This window comes from Rhamphochromis longiceps, linkage group LG17, assembly GCF_057381845.1.
Source record: "Rhamphochromis longiceps isolate RC_006_pf linkage group LG17, R_longiceps_female_GT1.1, whole genome shotgun sequence".
Lineage (NCBI taxonomy): Eukaryota > Metazoa > Chordata > Actinopteri > Cichliformes > Cichlidae > Rhamphochromis > Rhamphochromis longiceps.
Window position 1 is genome coordinate 30,243,302 of NC_140573.1, and position 17,252 is coordinate 30,260,553.

The 17,252-nt window shown below is 39.5% G+C and overlaps 1 protein-coding gene across 1 annotated transcript in view; it reads right to left on the reverse strand.

Annotated features, from left to right (window-relative positions):
- cacna2d1a (calcium channel, voltage-dependent, alpha 2/delta subunit 1a) overlaps positions 1 to 17,252 on the reverse strand; it is a 99,727-nt gene that overhangs the window by 52,346 nt on the left and 30,129 nt on the right. The window contains exons 4-6 of the mRNA XM_085387071.1: positions 9,291 to 9,350; positions 5,520 to 5,555; positions 4,728 to 4,893 (exon numbers count right to left, since the gene is read on the reverse strand). Of these exons, the coding sequence (XP_085243197.1) occupies positions 4,728 to 4,893; positions 5,520 to 5,555; positions 9,291 to 9,350 (262 nt within the window). The remainder of the gene's footprint in view (positions 1 to 4,727; positions 4,894 to 5,519; positions 5,556 to 9,290; positions 9,351 to 17,252) is intronic.

The following is a 17,252-nucleotide window of genomic DNA, read 5'->3' on the forward strand; positions in this document are numbered from 1 at the left end:
TCTTGTCCTTGCCATTGCAATCAGATGACGTGATCAAAGAAAGAGACAAAAAAAGAAAATGACTGTGCATAAGTCTCACTTCGAATCCAGTGGATGAGTTTTGAAAAAGATGGTGGTTTGTGGACCAGATGGATAACACACTTGAGTAAATACTAAGTAAAATTACTCTCTGTACACATTACATTTATGTATAAGCATAACCTGACCTGGGACTAGGGCTGCCACAAACGATTATTTTGATAGTCGACTAGTCACCGATTATTTTTGCGATTAGTCGACTAATCAGATCATCATCCATTGGACGTACAGCGTACAGCTTATTGCACCAGCAGCATCTGGTCTTATATAACTATCATTAGCTTACAGCTTGAAGTGTTTGTGCTAACTAAAAATAAAGACAAGATGGTAGTTTATTAATTTTTAATGAAATTTGCAGATTGTTTCGGTGAAGTTTAATAAACTCCTTGCTTTCTAAAATATAACAGGACACCGGAGTATATTCTCCAGCGTCTCACACTTCTGATAATCAGCTGTCTGCTTGACAGTTTTAGCTGTGCAAAAACTATAACTTTAATCTCAGCCAAACCGATTTACTCAGGAACAAATAAAATACTAAAGAAAGCCAAACAATAACATTTTTAAGTTATCTAAGTGACTTATATATATGTTTAACCTGACTAGCGAAAGACGGCGGTGGGTTTGAAAACGATTTGCCGGGAGTCCGGTGTTCTCACGGCTCTAGTTAGCCTTGCCCCCGCCTAGCTAACGAGCTAGTGGGTAACATACGTCTCCGAAAACGTCGGAGCGCTTTTGAAAATATGTGGTGTCTTGATAAACTGAGCAGATATTTGAGGTTTACACAGCTACATTCTCGCCTGAAAATATGTTAAACGTTTATTTTGTGACCCAGAAAGAATAATAAGAGTAAAGTTAAAACTAACTAGCTGCCGCCATTGTTGACAACTGCGCTGGGCTGCGCTATGAATTCTGGGACACAGCTTCTTCTTCTTCGGGGTTTAACGGCAGCTGGCATCCTTGTACATGCAGTGCTGCCATCTTCTGTTTCAGTCCGTTATTACACTCTTAAATCCTACTACTCATTCCTGCGTCCTTTGTGATCTTACAAAGCTTCAAACGATGCGTCGACTATTAAATTAGTCGTCGACGATTTTAATAGTCGACATAATCGTGACTAGTCGACTAATCGTGGCAGCCCTACCTGGGACCACAGATACAAGAAAGATGGAATCTGCAGGAAAAACATTTTGAGATTGTGAAGAAAGAAACCCCCACACACCAATGTCTGTCTCCTTGTTTTCTTAGGAGTTTTCAAGAAAAGGTGAAATGGGATTAAAAGAAAGAAACTTTCTCAGTTTGGCTACTCATTTGGGGGAGAATCCAAAAGGTATGCTCCTATCAGCTGATTAAAAAAAAAAATCACAGGAAGGCATCCAACTTGTCGCAAGGACACAATTTAAAGCTGCACTAATGTAATGACTGTGAGATGGGAAGAAAGATGAAGGAAGGATACGCACACAGAGATAGACAGAGATGAAAATGAAGATACCTCAAAGTTTGGCTGCCAGCATCGTAAATAAATTAGGACGTGCATCAAGTGGCACGAGTGCAAAAAGAAAAGAAAATCAGTTCATGTGCTGTGAGCTTTGCCAAAGGGGCTGTAACTATAACACACACACACGCAAACACGGTGTCACAGTATCCCAGCATGTCAGAGAGTTTGTGTGTCTGGGGCTGACAGGTGCCACACAGTGTTGATGCAAACGGGTATCAGACGAGCCTCGGATCTCCTGCCAAGGCCGCAATGCTCTCTTCTCATCTCTTCTCATCGCATTCATGCCAGTCTGCTTAATGAGAGAGGAGACATGCATACACATGATCCATATACAGTAGAGTAGGTGCATATGATGTGACACACACACATATGCACACAGCCCTCACACCCAAAGTGTTTCTTCCTCTCTTTCTCCTTACGACACACACACACACACACACACACACACACACACACATACAAACCTAGCCTTTTCTAGTAAGCATGCACACACACACACACACACACACGTAAACATGATAATGAATCCCAGTCTGACCACCCACATTGGAGCAGTGGGTGGAATGGATACCAATCAGTAAGACTAATGCAGAGGAGAAAGACGGTAGCGCATTTGTCTCCTCACAGCACACTATTAATATGCCTAATATAATAGAGCGAGGGATGGGGAAGAGAGGATAGAGTGATAGAGGGTGGGGTGAAGGGAATGAGAGCAAAGTACTGAGGAAGACAGAAAAAAACAGAGCTAAGAAGGTACACACAAAGGCATGAAAAAGGAACTAAAGCATAAAGTAAAGAGAAAGGAAAAAGAAAAAGAGGAAGTGATGGGAAGATGTAGCGGTTGTGGAGAAAGTCTACTGCAATTAAAGGGTCAGATGATGCATCGCTCCTTTAGCATCAGTATAGCCACAAGGACGCCAGCCTTGTCTAGACAAAGTCCCCTAATCAAGTTACCAATCCTTCCTCCATACAACGAGATAGAACATCGGGGCGTGGCTAAGTGTGTGTGTCTCCTCCTACACACACACGCACACCCAAAGACACACAGATATTGCCATAGCAACGCTGACAGTACTACCCAGAAGGAGAGGCAGCAATGTGGCAGCCTGTCCTTGGAGATAGAAAGCAACAGCACTAGCACAGCTTTATTACTGCGCTAACAGGGACTCTGCCCAGACCCCACCCTCCATCTCCTGCTCCTATAATGGTAAAAGTTATTTTTTTTAGCTGTATTTTACTGAAAATCGCTGAAAATATTACCTTAAATGCAATCGGTAACGCAGTCTATTAGGTCAGGTTTTTAATTTAGAAACGAAAATTAACATTCACAGATTTGTACTTTTCCTCACCAGTTCTTTGCTGGTGTTAGTAACAACAACAGTGTGGAGTCAGTTCTATCTCAATTGAGAACCAGCCCACAATTCAACAGGTTTAAGGGCCATTGATTATGTAATACAATAAGCAGAGTTAGCAGAGTAGCTTTCAAGTCACACTAACATTAACATGAAAGTAATTTAGGGTTTTATGGTCCCGCTAGAAATAGACAGAAGGACAGACGCCCATGAATACTGTAATGAAGCAAAAAACAGTTGAACGAATCACACTAAGAACAATCCCCTCCTACCACGCAGGCCCCCTACCCGTCTCTGTCCTTTCATCGTCATAACTGCGGCTTGTAAAAATAACTGAGTGCATTTGCCCATTTGGCTATGACAAAAATGTCTGCACAGTCAGAGGCCCGTCACTGTGCACATTTATAGTCCAATATGTTGACTGACTCGCTGTATAAGGGCATTAAAGTCATGTGACTAAGTCCACCGAATTTAGCCACGGGCCCACAGAGAAGATCATCACTGGAATTGATAATGAATGTTTCTGCACCAACGCCTGGATTAGAAAAAGTTAGTTAAATGTTCTGATAAATGTTACTATCATGTGTAGTTTAATGTAGTTTGTAATGAAGTTGTGACACATTACTGTAACGTGATATGTTAAGCTGCAGTCAGTGATGAAGTGTGACTATGAAAAGCTTTTCTAAAGCTTGAACTGAAATAGTAGAGTTCATTCAGATTATTATGGTGAGGCAATTATGACCTTTAATTCACTGTTAGTTTCTCAAATTACAAGCTTCCCTTTATGTTGTCTGCCCTCTTAATTCTAAATGTCCTAATATAGTATATAGTTTCTATATCGCATATAATCTATATGCATGCATATCTACCAGCAAGGACATTTAATGCAAGTATTTCTATGCACATGTACGTACAGGCATGCTTATAGCTATATATTTGTGTGAACCAGTGTCCAGTCATTATACTCACACGGTAGATGCCCATTTTGTATTTGACACTGTAAGGTCCTAGTAGATCAAACGTCAGTTATATAGCTCTGAAAAAGTTTATAGCTAAACTTGTTACATTTAATTACAGCAAGCTAAATTTAGTATGATCAATGACCCGACCATTCTGTTTTCCGACTCTGTGCTGGGGGCTTCAAATTGGCCTGGGTAATCCTCTGGTGCACTTTTGAAGAAAGAATTCAAGTGTTTTGCAAATTTTGCAAAAATAGTGCCATGATTCGTCATGTAGAACGGCCACAATAAAATGACGTACAAGCAGAGTGCAACGGCCAGCGCAACACAAAATTTGGGGCCTTCGCTCTAGGCAGCGCATGCCGCGTCCTATGGGAAAGGGCCTTTAATCCGACGAATGATAAGAAGTGTGCTTTTGCATAGGCACACTTAATAATTCTATGGTGTGAACATTAGAGTAAATAAAGACCCTTGGACAAAGATACTAAAAGATTACTGATAAACATGGTCAAATAGCTGTGAACAGCTTCAGGCAAATACAAAGCATCCTGCCAAAGGCCAATATACAGACCTTCTATGAGAGGTCAGTGGGGCCATCGTGGACATGAGGGAAAGGAGCAGCTGGTGACCAGGGTAAAGTGGGAGCTACAGACTGCTGACCACTGGGAGGATGGCATTTGGGTTATATATAGACTGGAATGGTTTAGCCTTAACGTGGAACTGTCTACACAGTGCAGACAGCACTGGAAGGCTGAGGTCACATCCTGAGTACTGTAAATAGTACATATTGTGACGAAAGGTAAAGAGAGAGAGAGAAAGCGTGTGTGTTTTTTTTTAACTTACACCCTTCATATATATCCGTTGGGATGTGGACGGCAGTTGTGTTGTAGGAGACGTCTCGTTTGAAGTCTGGGTCAAAACTGAAATCCTCGGGAATGTATGGGATCCTCTTCTTCTCCTTTCCATCTTTCTTCCCTTCTGTATCTGACTCGCTTTCTATCCCACTAAGCTACACATGAAAATAAAGAAGAATAGCAGAATTTGATATTTTAAAATCGCATGGAAAACATTTTTGGCTTTATGTGTGTACACTGTAAAATTACTGCATAGTACGTGTAGTATCTTCATGTAATGGATAATGTATGCTAAATGTTATGCAGTGATAGATAAATGCCAGTATCTAGATAGAAGTAGATAGAAAGGGGAGAGTCAAACAGAGAGTGACATTAGTGTGCAGTGGGTGTGTGGTTGTTTCCCACTGGGGCTGTGGAGAGGAATTAGATGTCGAAATCTGTTTATCAAAGCAGACAAATGATGTCCAAGGCCAGGAGAGGCATTAAATGCGTGATGCACTAAACATGAACTGGCCCTAATCCATAAAAAAAAAACCCTGTCTCATAAACACAAGTCAAATATTAGTACAAGCACAAAACAGCTTTTGTGGCATGCACAAATTTGTACTAACAGAGATTTATTTGCATAAATTTTAAAGTGTTACAGTTCTTAAAGGCTACAATGAAAACTCAAATCAGTTTTTCCCCATTGTAACAATGCAACAATGCTGCTTGATGTGGATGGCTTGTAGGATTTTACTGGAGAATTGGCATCACATCAAATTGCTCAAGTTGTACTTACGCCGTCTTTGGCATTGTAGTAATTGATTTTCTCGACCTGCAAAAACACCAAAACAGGAAAATATCAATAACGCATGACAAGAAATACACAAACTCTTACACAAACAAAGCATCTAATGCTGGTCCAAATCTTAAAGGTGTTTTACCAAGATTACCCTCACAGATGGCCATGCTTAAAAGGGTGTGGTGTTTCCTTATTGCTCCCAGTCTTGCCACATTGTGCACTACCTGGAGTACACACTGGTATATGTCAGTGCAGTGTAAAACTAAGTGTACAAGCAGCTAACAAGTTGACCTGTCACTGACAGCAGCAGAAAGTGTGTATTTCAGTGACCAAAACAGAAAAGGTTTATCATCAGGAGAGCATGAATGTCCTAATTCTACACGTAGCACGAAGAGCGAAAGATTTCAATTAAAAAATTAAGGTTCCTATCCTAATTCCTGTTACCACTGGGATTCCATTCTGCAACGATGGGTCACTGGAGGCTAATCACCAAATAGCTTGATAAAATTCTGTATCTCAATAAATCATGTTCAACCTCAAAAGAAAAAAGAAAAGAAAAGAAAAGAAACAGAAAGCAGATGAACAAAACTTTTTAAAAAAATGCTAAAGCTAGTCTCAAAAACCATAACAGGGCATCTGAATCTCTCAGTTTAACATTGCACCTGCTACTTTTCCCTGCAATCCAAGTGAGTTTGCGTCTGATACTGAGCAGCAGTGAAGTAAGTGGTGTTGTTTTGCTCTTACACTGCTGGGCTTGCTGTCGGTACATGGGCTAGCAGAGTGATAACAAGCTAGCCTAGCTGTTGACGTAAGAATGCCCCGGAGCCACAGAGATGGTTCACTGATTCCAACCACCTGCATACCACCTCTGAAGTGGCACGCCAACAGGACAGCAACTGCTCCTGCCACTAACACTGCTGTGTTAGCTTAAAGAGTTTGTAATTATCTCACACACAAGTGATTTAGCAGGGCAAACTGTGCCAAACACAAACATCTGCTCTCCATTTTTCTGCTTTGACTGCTCCAATATACCAGAAAACTTATGAGATCAACTATATATGCAATGTGTGCCACAACACACCCATACACACAAGTTAATAACAGCAGACTGTCTCATGATGTTTTGTGTCAGGTGACGTTAGTGCAGACAATTTGCACATTAAGGTCACACCATCATACCTCCCAAAGGAGAAAACTGTGCGTGTGCAAGAACACTTAATGTGTGAGACAGGCAAAGGAGATGAAGGGAGCGTAAGAACCAAAAAGTGAATACATACATAACAAACGTGTATGTTGTGTGTATGATCTATCTTATCTGAATATGCATATGCTTATTAATGTATTGCATCTCATTTCACACAGGTACACCTGCAGTTCATTTTTACATTTTTAAACACCAAATGACTCATTTAATGTGCTATCCACTTAGAAAAAACTTGAACATCATCTGTTCCCACCAGTTATGGTGCTTTCCATCACTACTTTGTCAACAGTCATAAAAGGCGACCTTTGTTTTCTCAGGTAGGTCGTAAAGCATTATATTTACATTTTAAGCAGCATAACATTTGGGACTTTAATCCTACTCTTACATGAAGTATATCAATGCGATAAGTGAATACCAAATGCAAACACAAACAACAGCAAAAGGATTAAAAATGATTATGATGCACTGACACATGCAAATGTGCTGTTCTTACTGCAGCTGGCACTGGCTTTCAAGTGTCAGCAGGAAGAGGTGTCCAGCATTACTGACCCAGTTATCAAAGGTGACAGACAGAGAAGACACAGGCACATACACACACAAACATACACCACTCACAATGCTCCACTTGCTATTTCAATAAATGTACTATTATCACATTAAGATGATATTTTTCATGTCTTAGTATGGTGGCAACAGTCATGGTAAAAGTACACTCTCTGTCAATTCTTTGCGCATCAGGACATATCGCACCATGTCATCATTTATTTAACAAAAATTAAGTAAAAAAGACAAAATGCAGAAGCAGTGTGTAAAAAGAATACACCTGGTCTGGAACATTTAGGTGTGTTATTGTAACAAAATGCCAAGAAGAAGCCATGAAGACATTTGCTTATAATGCACAGCACCTTGTTTGGTGAGAACCAAAGCTCATCAGCACAAACAGCTCATACCGACTGCCAAGCACGGGTGATGATTTGGGCAGTCACTAAGTCAACCATGAACTCCTCAGCATACCAAACTATTGCAGAGTCAAATGGCAATCTGTCCAGTGGCTTAAAGCTCGGCAGGACAATGATCCCAAGCAAAAGAATGGCTGAAAAACAAAAGAATCAAGGTGTTGCAATAGCCCAGTCAAAGCACAGACCTCATCTCATTTTAAAATGTTGGGACCTTAACAGAGTTGTGAATACATCTATGCCCACAAACCTCAATGAACTGAAGCAAACTTGTGATGAAGAGTAGACCAAAACTCCTCCACACAAAGTCATACAAAAAACGATTAATTTATAGCTTTAGCAACTTTAGCTGCTAATGCTAAAACTGCTAAAGTAGCTCTTAGCATCTATTGTGTATTTGGTGTTTCCACAGGATTCCTCTGCATTTTGGCTTCGTTTTTGTTAAATAGATAACAGCATGGTGTATTATGTGTTTTTGTTATGTTACTGGACTTGGTATAGACAAGATCATTTTTATTATGTCCTGAAAGGCACAAATCATAGAATTGACAGACAACTGACTGATTATACAATATGAAAACACACATCCTAAGTTATACTTTATAGTAATATTACAAATAATAGTCTTACTGAGTCCAAAGGGAAGACATGAATGATATACACAGAATCTGGACAGAGTATTATATTAACCTCTTGTTAATGCTAAAGAATCCTAAACACAGACAAGTACACTAAAGAGCCACAGGTTCACATAGGGATAAGCTGTTTCAGTTGAATTGGGCTGAGGTGTATGAAACTATCACCTTTTGTTTACCGCATAACAATTGCAATGCATGATGTTTGTACAGTGAATACATTTAGATGCAATAAACTCTGCATGACTCTTAGCTTTTATATTTTATATTTCTTTGGTTAATTTGTTCAAGAATCCCTGTCACATTATCTCCAGAATAATTACATTTGCTAGCCAAACATAAAGGGCGAAAAGGATATCGAACTCAGTGAGTAATATAATAAATAAATCAAAACCCAGAGATCCATATCTCGCTGTCTATTTTCAAAGCACAAGAAAGTATGCACGGCATTGAATAATCTTTAAATATAATGTTGAATAATGTTTAAGCTGATTTTTCCTCCAAATCTCCCCCACTATAAAACGTACAAAGGTGGTCATTTTTTATGTGTAAATCGGCTGGAGGAGATAAAATTTATCATTTCCGTTTATTATGAAAAAGTTAGATCTAAAACACTGGGCTTGCTTTCAGGCAAAGCAATTCAATGAGTAAACACTCTTCTTATTATATATGGTAAGTAATACTAAGATTACTGGAGAGCAATCGCTGTGTGCGTGTGAGTGTGCACCTATTCATCATAACTACCTTGGTAGTTTCCGCCTGCTATGTAAAATGATAAAATTCAATCAATATAGTCATTATAGCCCTATTGTGATTGGAATTAGATTTTCCTTCCAATTATTATGATAAGGATTATGAATCACATGTCCCTGCACCTCCCCTACATATGGAGCTCATCGAACCACTTGATCTGTATGTAGACAGCCTTGTTAATGAACATATTAGATAGATCATGCCCTGGCTGCTCACTCACGTCGCTGTCGTCCTGCCACACGTGTTGCATCTGAAGCTTTTCTGCTTCTGTTGCCAGCCTCTAAAAGAAGACAGACAGAAAGAGAGTAGAAGAGAAAAACACATTATGTAAGACCATTTTAATATTATAAAAACCTCTGAATTCTTTTGACTCTAAGGCAGCAACGAAAAAACTACAACTAAGTCAGCTAGAGAAATGGTGATCATAAAAATTAAATGCAGCAGATTTCATATGATTCTTAGCCAGAGTGTATTTCAAGGGAAAATACCACATTTCCCTCGAATACCTTCAGGTATGAATTAGAACCATTGACACCGAGTTGTGCTAAAATTAGACACCCACCTTCCATCTTCTCCCGAGATCTGATCATAATGACTAGGTTAATGGGTTTATAATGGTCCCAGTTTTTAATCTGTACATGGTCCAGAAATTCACTGTATTATTAACTGCCCTTGGGAAATATGAAATCCAGCTCTTTCTGCTTTTGTGTATGTCGCTATGAGTTTCGTGTCACACCCACACACACACACACACACACACACACAAAATAGGCACGTAATCTGATGGGGGCAAAGGAGTAAATTAATTCACTGTATCAACCCACTCCTCTTCTCATTCCATAATATAATTTTGCAGTAAGATTAAACACGACAGTCGCAAGAATCAGCGAGGCAGCACAAAGTCTGACTGTGAATCCCAGGATGGGATATTAGTCACAGTGTTTGTGATGAAAAATCAAGCTTCAAACACGATTTAGGCACGATTTGGAATCACTTAAACAAAATTACTGAATATAACACCAGATAGCTAATATTCTTGTTGCCATACAATAAGATATATTACACAGAGCTGATCTTTTTATGCAAGGGACAAAAGTCTAACGGAAATCACAGATAATGAGACAAACTTTAAAGTCGCAACACATCATTTTAGCTATTTGGGAGAGTTGCCATTAGTTACCAAGTAAAACAAAAGCACTTGTTCTGTTATCGTTGAACAATTGGCCCCACATTTTCCTGGTGGTAGACAGAACTTCATATCAAAACACAAGTAAGAAGCATGAACATGCACCAAATATTGCACGTTACTGGAAAGCTAGAAAAAAAAAAGCCTCTGCTGATTTAAAATATCAATGTCCATAAAAAGAAAGAAAGAAAGAAATTAGATAAAACAAGCAGAAAGAGTAGCAGCTGCTCACATATTTGACTTCACATTACTAGTTATGCTTGTGCTCCGTACCCCATTATGCTTTCTGGAAGCTGAAAGCATCGCAAACCACGCTCTGGTTGTGTCTCATTAGGGGGAAATTTAGCAGCAGCTTTAAGAGATGGCGGGAGCAAAGGTGAAAACGCGCTACCGCTATGTCTGTGCAGTTATGGTAGGGGGGAAAAAAGGCTTCGGTATAGCTTTAATACACGGCATGTGGGCTACTTATAGGGAAAATATGTATACAACGTTCCTGGTAGCCACCTGCTCTGTCATTGCTCTGTTAGACAAGTTTTATGTTTATGACTCTCCACATGCACACAATCCCCCCCCCCCTTTTTTTTTTTTGAGGTATATGAGTCTTGGCAGTGGGGTCATTCTGGTCTTTTTATTTGCACATGCACAAACACACAGTGCCTTTGTAGATTTTGTTTCTAGTTGCCAGTGGCAACCAGGCTGCATGGACTTAATGGGAATATCCTGTCAGTTTCCAGTCAGGTCACTAATGGTGCAAAGACAAATCAGTTTGTGTGTCGTTTCTGTGGTCACAAACCCACAGATGGCCATTTACTGTGGAAGCACTCCCATTTCAGCTCCAAGCATTATCGAAAGAATGAAACATGATAAGAAGACAAGGGCTTTGTGTGCATTTCTGTTGTCCGCACAAAAGCAATTTGCAAAGCATTTTCATCACATTCACATCATGTAAGTCTAGATATCAGTCGCAGCAGGTGAATGAAACTCATTCCAGCATACCTGCTCACACGTTACTAAGAAAACATAGTGTTCAGTACTTAAACACATACAGAATGCAGCTGCTCAACTTAACCATACACAGATGTCCACGTAACAACACAACAATAATGTGGTTGCATACAGTAAGTTTGCACACGCTCATAAGTGGGGATATGACAGCATACAAAATTAACCAATCACGCAGATATTTCCTCACATTTATGGATTTGCATGTCACAGCATAACTATGGCATGCAAAGAGCTTACAAAATCATTAAAGGGATCTTATTCCTGAAAGGTATGAGACAGTCATCAACAATTGAAGAATTACTACATTTCCAAGTATGAACATTTCTCCAAAACTGAACTGAAACCAACAATACTGGTCAGGAAGCCAGACAACTACATGCATGACGTCATGCACGATCACAAGTTAGAGCTGAGGCTTTAATCAAAGTAGATGGAATTATAAACAGTTCCAAATACCACTCGGTTTTTATACAAAACCTTCAGGCATCTGCTAGAAAGCAGGCGATTATGATGAATTTTATCTTTCAGTAGAACAATGACACACAGCATATATCTGAATCAACATCCAAATCTGGCCTCACCAGAAGAAGATTAAAGTTTTGGAATGGCCCAGCCAGAGCCCAGACCTGAATCCCACTGAAAATCTGTGAAATGAGCTGAATAGGGCTGTGCACAGGAGAAGCCCTCACACTCTGACAGATTTGGAGCAATACTGCAAAGAAGAGTGGCCAAATTTTTGCCAAGTTAAGATGCGGCATGCTAATTCCTACCCAAAAAGACTGACTGCTATATCACAATCAAAAGATGCTCCAACAAAATAAAAAGGGTATGCATACTGATCTTATTCCTTCCACTGAAATATTTCTTTGTTTTTTAATTAAAAGCTATGGATTACAGAGAGATACCTTCTCACAGGCATTTGTATTTACTATCATTTTACTTGGTATTTCCCTGCAGGCGAGACCTGCTGACCTACCTTTGACTCCTTTCACCCAGTAGTTAAAGGTGCCAGGTTGAATTTCAAGCAGCTGTACACACACACAAACACATGGCACAGGAAAAGGCATTTATAAGGATCTCAGCAGCAGATCGGGAGGTGAAGGGGTCAAAAGTGCCCAGCAGTTTCTTCCACCTTGTAGCTTCTCTTTTATGTTGAATCCACAGCCTCGCAGTGCCTTTCTACTCCTTTAAGCAGTTAAAGGTTTTTTAGAATTTACTGCTCAAAGTGCAACATAAACACATGTCAAACAGTACATAAAATAAAAATGCAACACCAGTTATCTTACAATACATAATGAGAAGATGTTGAAATAAGGATTTGCTAACAAGCTGGCATAGAAATATACAATATGAGCAAATTTCTTTTAGCAAGACTAATGAGAACATTGTTGCGTTAGTGAGAAGATAATGAAAATGTAGTTTCATGCCTTAGAACCAAGTTACTTCAAGTTAGGGACCATCCACTTTTGTGGGACAGTCAAATACAGGTGAATTCATTAGGACAGACATGCTACTGAATATGAGTTTTACTGATATATGTGCCAAAATGCTAAATTCAAATTGGCGCTACATCGCTGACATTTAGCAAATAAGAAAGAAAAAAATGTTTAACCAGCTTCAAGTGACCACTTCAGAACAGATCTTTCATAAATCCACTGAATACTTGGACACAGCCTGTGTGCGCTTGCACGTGTTTTTCTTCTGCTCGGAGAAAATGAGTCATGTCTTCTGTAATTCCTTTAATCTCCTTCTGATGTCACTCGACGATGAGGCAAACTGAATGTGTTATGCTACAAAAATGTCATTTCTGAGGACCCAGAGCAATAAAAACCCATGAACTATGTGAGCTATAAACATTATGGCATGTATAAACTGAGCTGGCCTCAAAAGAATGACAAATAATGTGTAACTTTGCCCAAAAACAACAACAACTAACTCCAAACAAGAACTCTGTAGATTTATAGTGTATATTTTCTATTTGTTTTAGTCAGGGTTGCTATCTGGCAGCCTGATTAGAGCATCTAGTACTGCCAGGACAGCACACACACCTGCCATCTCACTGATGTGTAGGGAGGCACGGGAGAGCAGAGGAAACATGAGCATCTGCTGTTGTGACTGGCAGCACTTTAGTCAGATCTATCCTGCTCAGCCTGTAGGGAGCCAGGAGGAGAGTGGTGAGAAAAAAGTGGTGAGAGAGGACATACATTTGCACACATTGCGCACACACACACACACACACACACACACACACACACACACACACACACACACACACACACACACACACACACACACACACACACAGGCACCAGAAGGAAAACAACTGTACAGTGAGTGCATGCAAGTTGACAATTTAACCCTATCTACACAACTCTGGTCTTTTAGAGAAGACATCACTCTCACCAACATACTAACTTAGCATGAAGTGACTTGTTAGAGACTGGTGCTGATCCACTGCTGTGCTGTGGTTTGACAGCTCATCTCTCCTGCAGCAAACTCTTCCAGCCGACCATGCTATCTGTGTGCCAGCTGGCTGCAAACAACTCCCAATTACAGCTGTACCCAGCTGGAAAGTTGATGTGACGGTTCTGCACATGGACACACCTACAGCCACTCACTGATTCGCTGTATGTTTCGAAAGAAAGGTTACCATTTTGATCGTCAGCGATTTGGCTTTACATATAACTATTTACGGATCACAACAAGAACTAGTTGAATGGTGCTTACTTTAGCTCTTTCCTGAAGCGTGACGGAGCAGAGGCAGTGTTTTTGATCGAAACACTCACACACTGTGATAGCTACTGTTGCTGATTCAATTAAAAAGCACAATTTGACCAATATAAAGCAATTTTTTTTAAAAAACAACAACAAAAACAATGAAAACGGTCTTTTTCTGAGGCACTGCTATTGTTGCCTATATCTGAATGGGACTAAAGGTGACAGACAGAGGGAGATAGAGTTATAATGAACAAGAAATCAAATGTGCACTCCCCTCTGTATACATATACTGTATATCTGATAAGTTTCATGTAGGAAAACAGAGATGACAAACACAAAGCCGGAGCACTGCGACAGCTGGGCTGACAAAAGCAGCTAGACACACAAATACACACACAAGCACACACAGTCCAGGAAGTGGTGAATAATGAGTCACTAGTGGCCAAAATCTCTCTCTCTTTCTCACACACACACACACACACACACACACACACACACACACACACACACACACACACACACACACACACACACGTGCACTCTTTATCTCATTGAGTCAATATTTCAAATATTAATGCTCATTAAGAAAGACAGGATTATGTTTGCACAATATTGCATCATGTCATTTAAAGCCTCTTAAAATCCCTACTGTGTGAATTCCATACTGAAGCTGTAACATCAAATGAAATCTATTAAACTGCAATATGTTTTGCAAAAGTTCTGGAGCCAAACTATCTGTTTTGGATACTCTTTGCATATGTGTGTATGTTGTTGTTCACTTTATATGTTTTAGAGTCCTTGGGCATACATAGCATTACTCAGTGACTAAGGGCACAGTGTCCTGAGATTAACTGCAAGTATAGGAACTACAGTTGGGAATTGTCTGGCATTTTCCATTCATAACCATTCAGTGATTAAATGAAATGCTGTAATGACTGCAGATAATTAATCATATATTTCTAGAAGCTAATTGACATGTGATGATTTTTTGGAGGATTACTTTGTTACAACCAAACAAGCAACTTATGATCCAGAACAGAATTAGCAGACAAACTGAAGACAATTCACCTATGATGTGATGAAGTGCGTCCCATTATTGGATTTGTTAAGTATTTGGGCAAGAAACCTCTTTTATAGAGTCATTAAATTGACAGTGAAAACACATGAAAATTGCGTTGAATTATTATCCTTTTGAATGATTTGCTCAACATAGTTTACAAGATCTTTACATTTTCTTCAGCTATGTTTATATGGTGTCTGATTTCATATCAACTGTGAGCTGCCTGACCCCCGAGGCAGTGAAGCGGCTATAAAAACACGAAATCAAGTCAGTGGATTCAGTAGTGTTTAATTTAAAAGTTCCTTTCTAAAATAATTTCTTGTTTTTCCTGAGAGGTGGTCTAATGCCTTTGCGAAATGCTGTAATTTGACACCAATATTTGCAGTTATCGCCTGTACGATATCAGCCAAATATAACGCCACTTTGCTCGTTTCAATTGTACAATTTCTAGAAGACTGTTTTGAAGTGTGATGATTTTTCTTTTAAAATATTTTGATTTAAAATATTTTCTCAGTTCACACAAATTCACAGTTTAAAAAGGGCTTACAAAGAGTTTTTTATATCATAGCATGATGACAATATACATTTTCATATTCAGAAGAGATTCTGAATCCACATCTCAGTTTTAGTGCACCTAAGGTGTGAAAAACACACTCAAAAATTATTCAAGTTAGTCAATCTATTTTTATTTTATTTCTGAAAATGCCAAAAAATATTATTTTTAAGTTTTGTTTATGTAAGTTACGTTTTATGTATATAAAGTGTTTGCTTGTATAAATATGGTTCAAAAATATGCAAAACTGTTACGTAGAAAACACCAAAAACATTCAAATAAATCGACATAGGTCCCCATGATAGTAGTGGGAATTCTTGAGGTTCTCTACATCTATTAGCATAAGATTTGAAAAAATCTGAGATTTCCCATAACTTTATTTTCATGTGTGTTCTCTGAGTACTGCCCAATGCCATGTTTGATTGTTTATTTTTGCCTTTCTTGCCTTGCTTCTCACAAGAGGCAATATTCTAACACAGAGGTGTCAAACTCCAGGCCTCGAGGGCCGGTGTCCTGCAGATTTTAGATAACACCCTGGGTCAACACACCTTAATTGAATGATTAGTTCCTAACCAGACCTCCTTAGAAATTCAAGACATGTGGAGGAGGTAATTTAGCCATTTGAATAAGCTGTGTTGGATCAAGGACACATCTAAAACCTGCAGGAAACCGGCTCTCGAGGCTTGGGGTTCCCCAACCCATTCACTATATGAATCAAAACCTTTAAGATCCTACTGCAATAAGCTTATTACTCAAAAAGGCCCACACTTGTGTAAGATTAAATTAGCATAATTAACCCGCCAATAATACATCAACAGCATGCGACATTCAGAAAATTTGTGTTTATTCAGCAATTTTGGGCTTTCACCAGCACTCAAGTGAAAGACAGCTGTTAGAAAATCAGTCATTATGCGATGTATCCTTTCTTCTCAGAAATGAATGTAACTCAGTACTTGAGCACAAATGGATAAACACTCATGTGAAACTGTACAAGCAAAACTGTTCTTATTTTATTGGACAACATCATTTAAAAAGAAACGTGTGAATGAGGAGTGCAATGACTGTCGTGTGTGTGTGTGTGTGTGTGTGTGTGTGTGTGTGTGTGTGTGTGTGTGTGTGTGTGTGTGTGTGTGCGCCTACCCTATGATTGGGACTCTAACAGCAGAGTTTAATGACTCACAGCATGTCATCCAGTGGTTTAATAACGCACTTGCACACACTAGAGATCAGTGACTCCTCTGTAATTACGCACCGCTACATAACGCAACACTTAAAAGAGCTCTGTTTAAGTGCTTGCACTCATGCTCTCATCCTTCTTGGACAATTTAATGAACATGAATGCTCCTAGACAGCCAATTTTGTGTTTAATGCATGCATGTGGCAGATTAGGAGAGATGAGGGTACTTGAATGGCAGTTTTCTCATTTTGTTTGAACAGTGTGGAATGTTAACCGGGGTAACAAAAAGAAAGCAAGAGAGAAGTGATTCACTTAGGGAGTGAGGAATCTGTTTATGATGCCCATGTTGCTTAGCAACCAGGGTGTCATGGTTACCTGCCGCATCCATGGTCCAGGCACAGTGGAGAGCAAAAGCTCCCATGCGAGGGCAACACGAGAGACTAGAAACATTTTGTTCATTATCTCCCCACTAAAGCGTGAGCC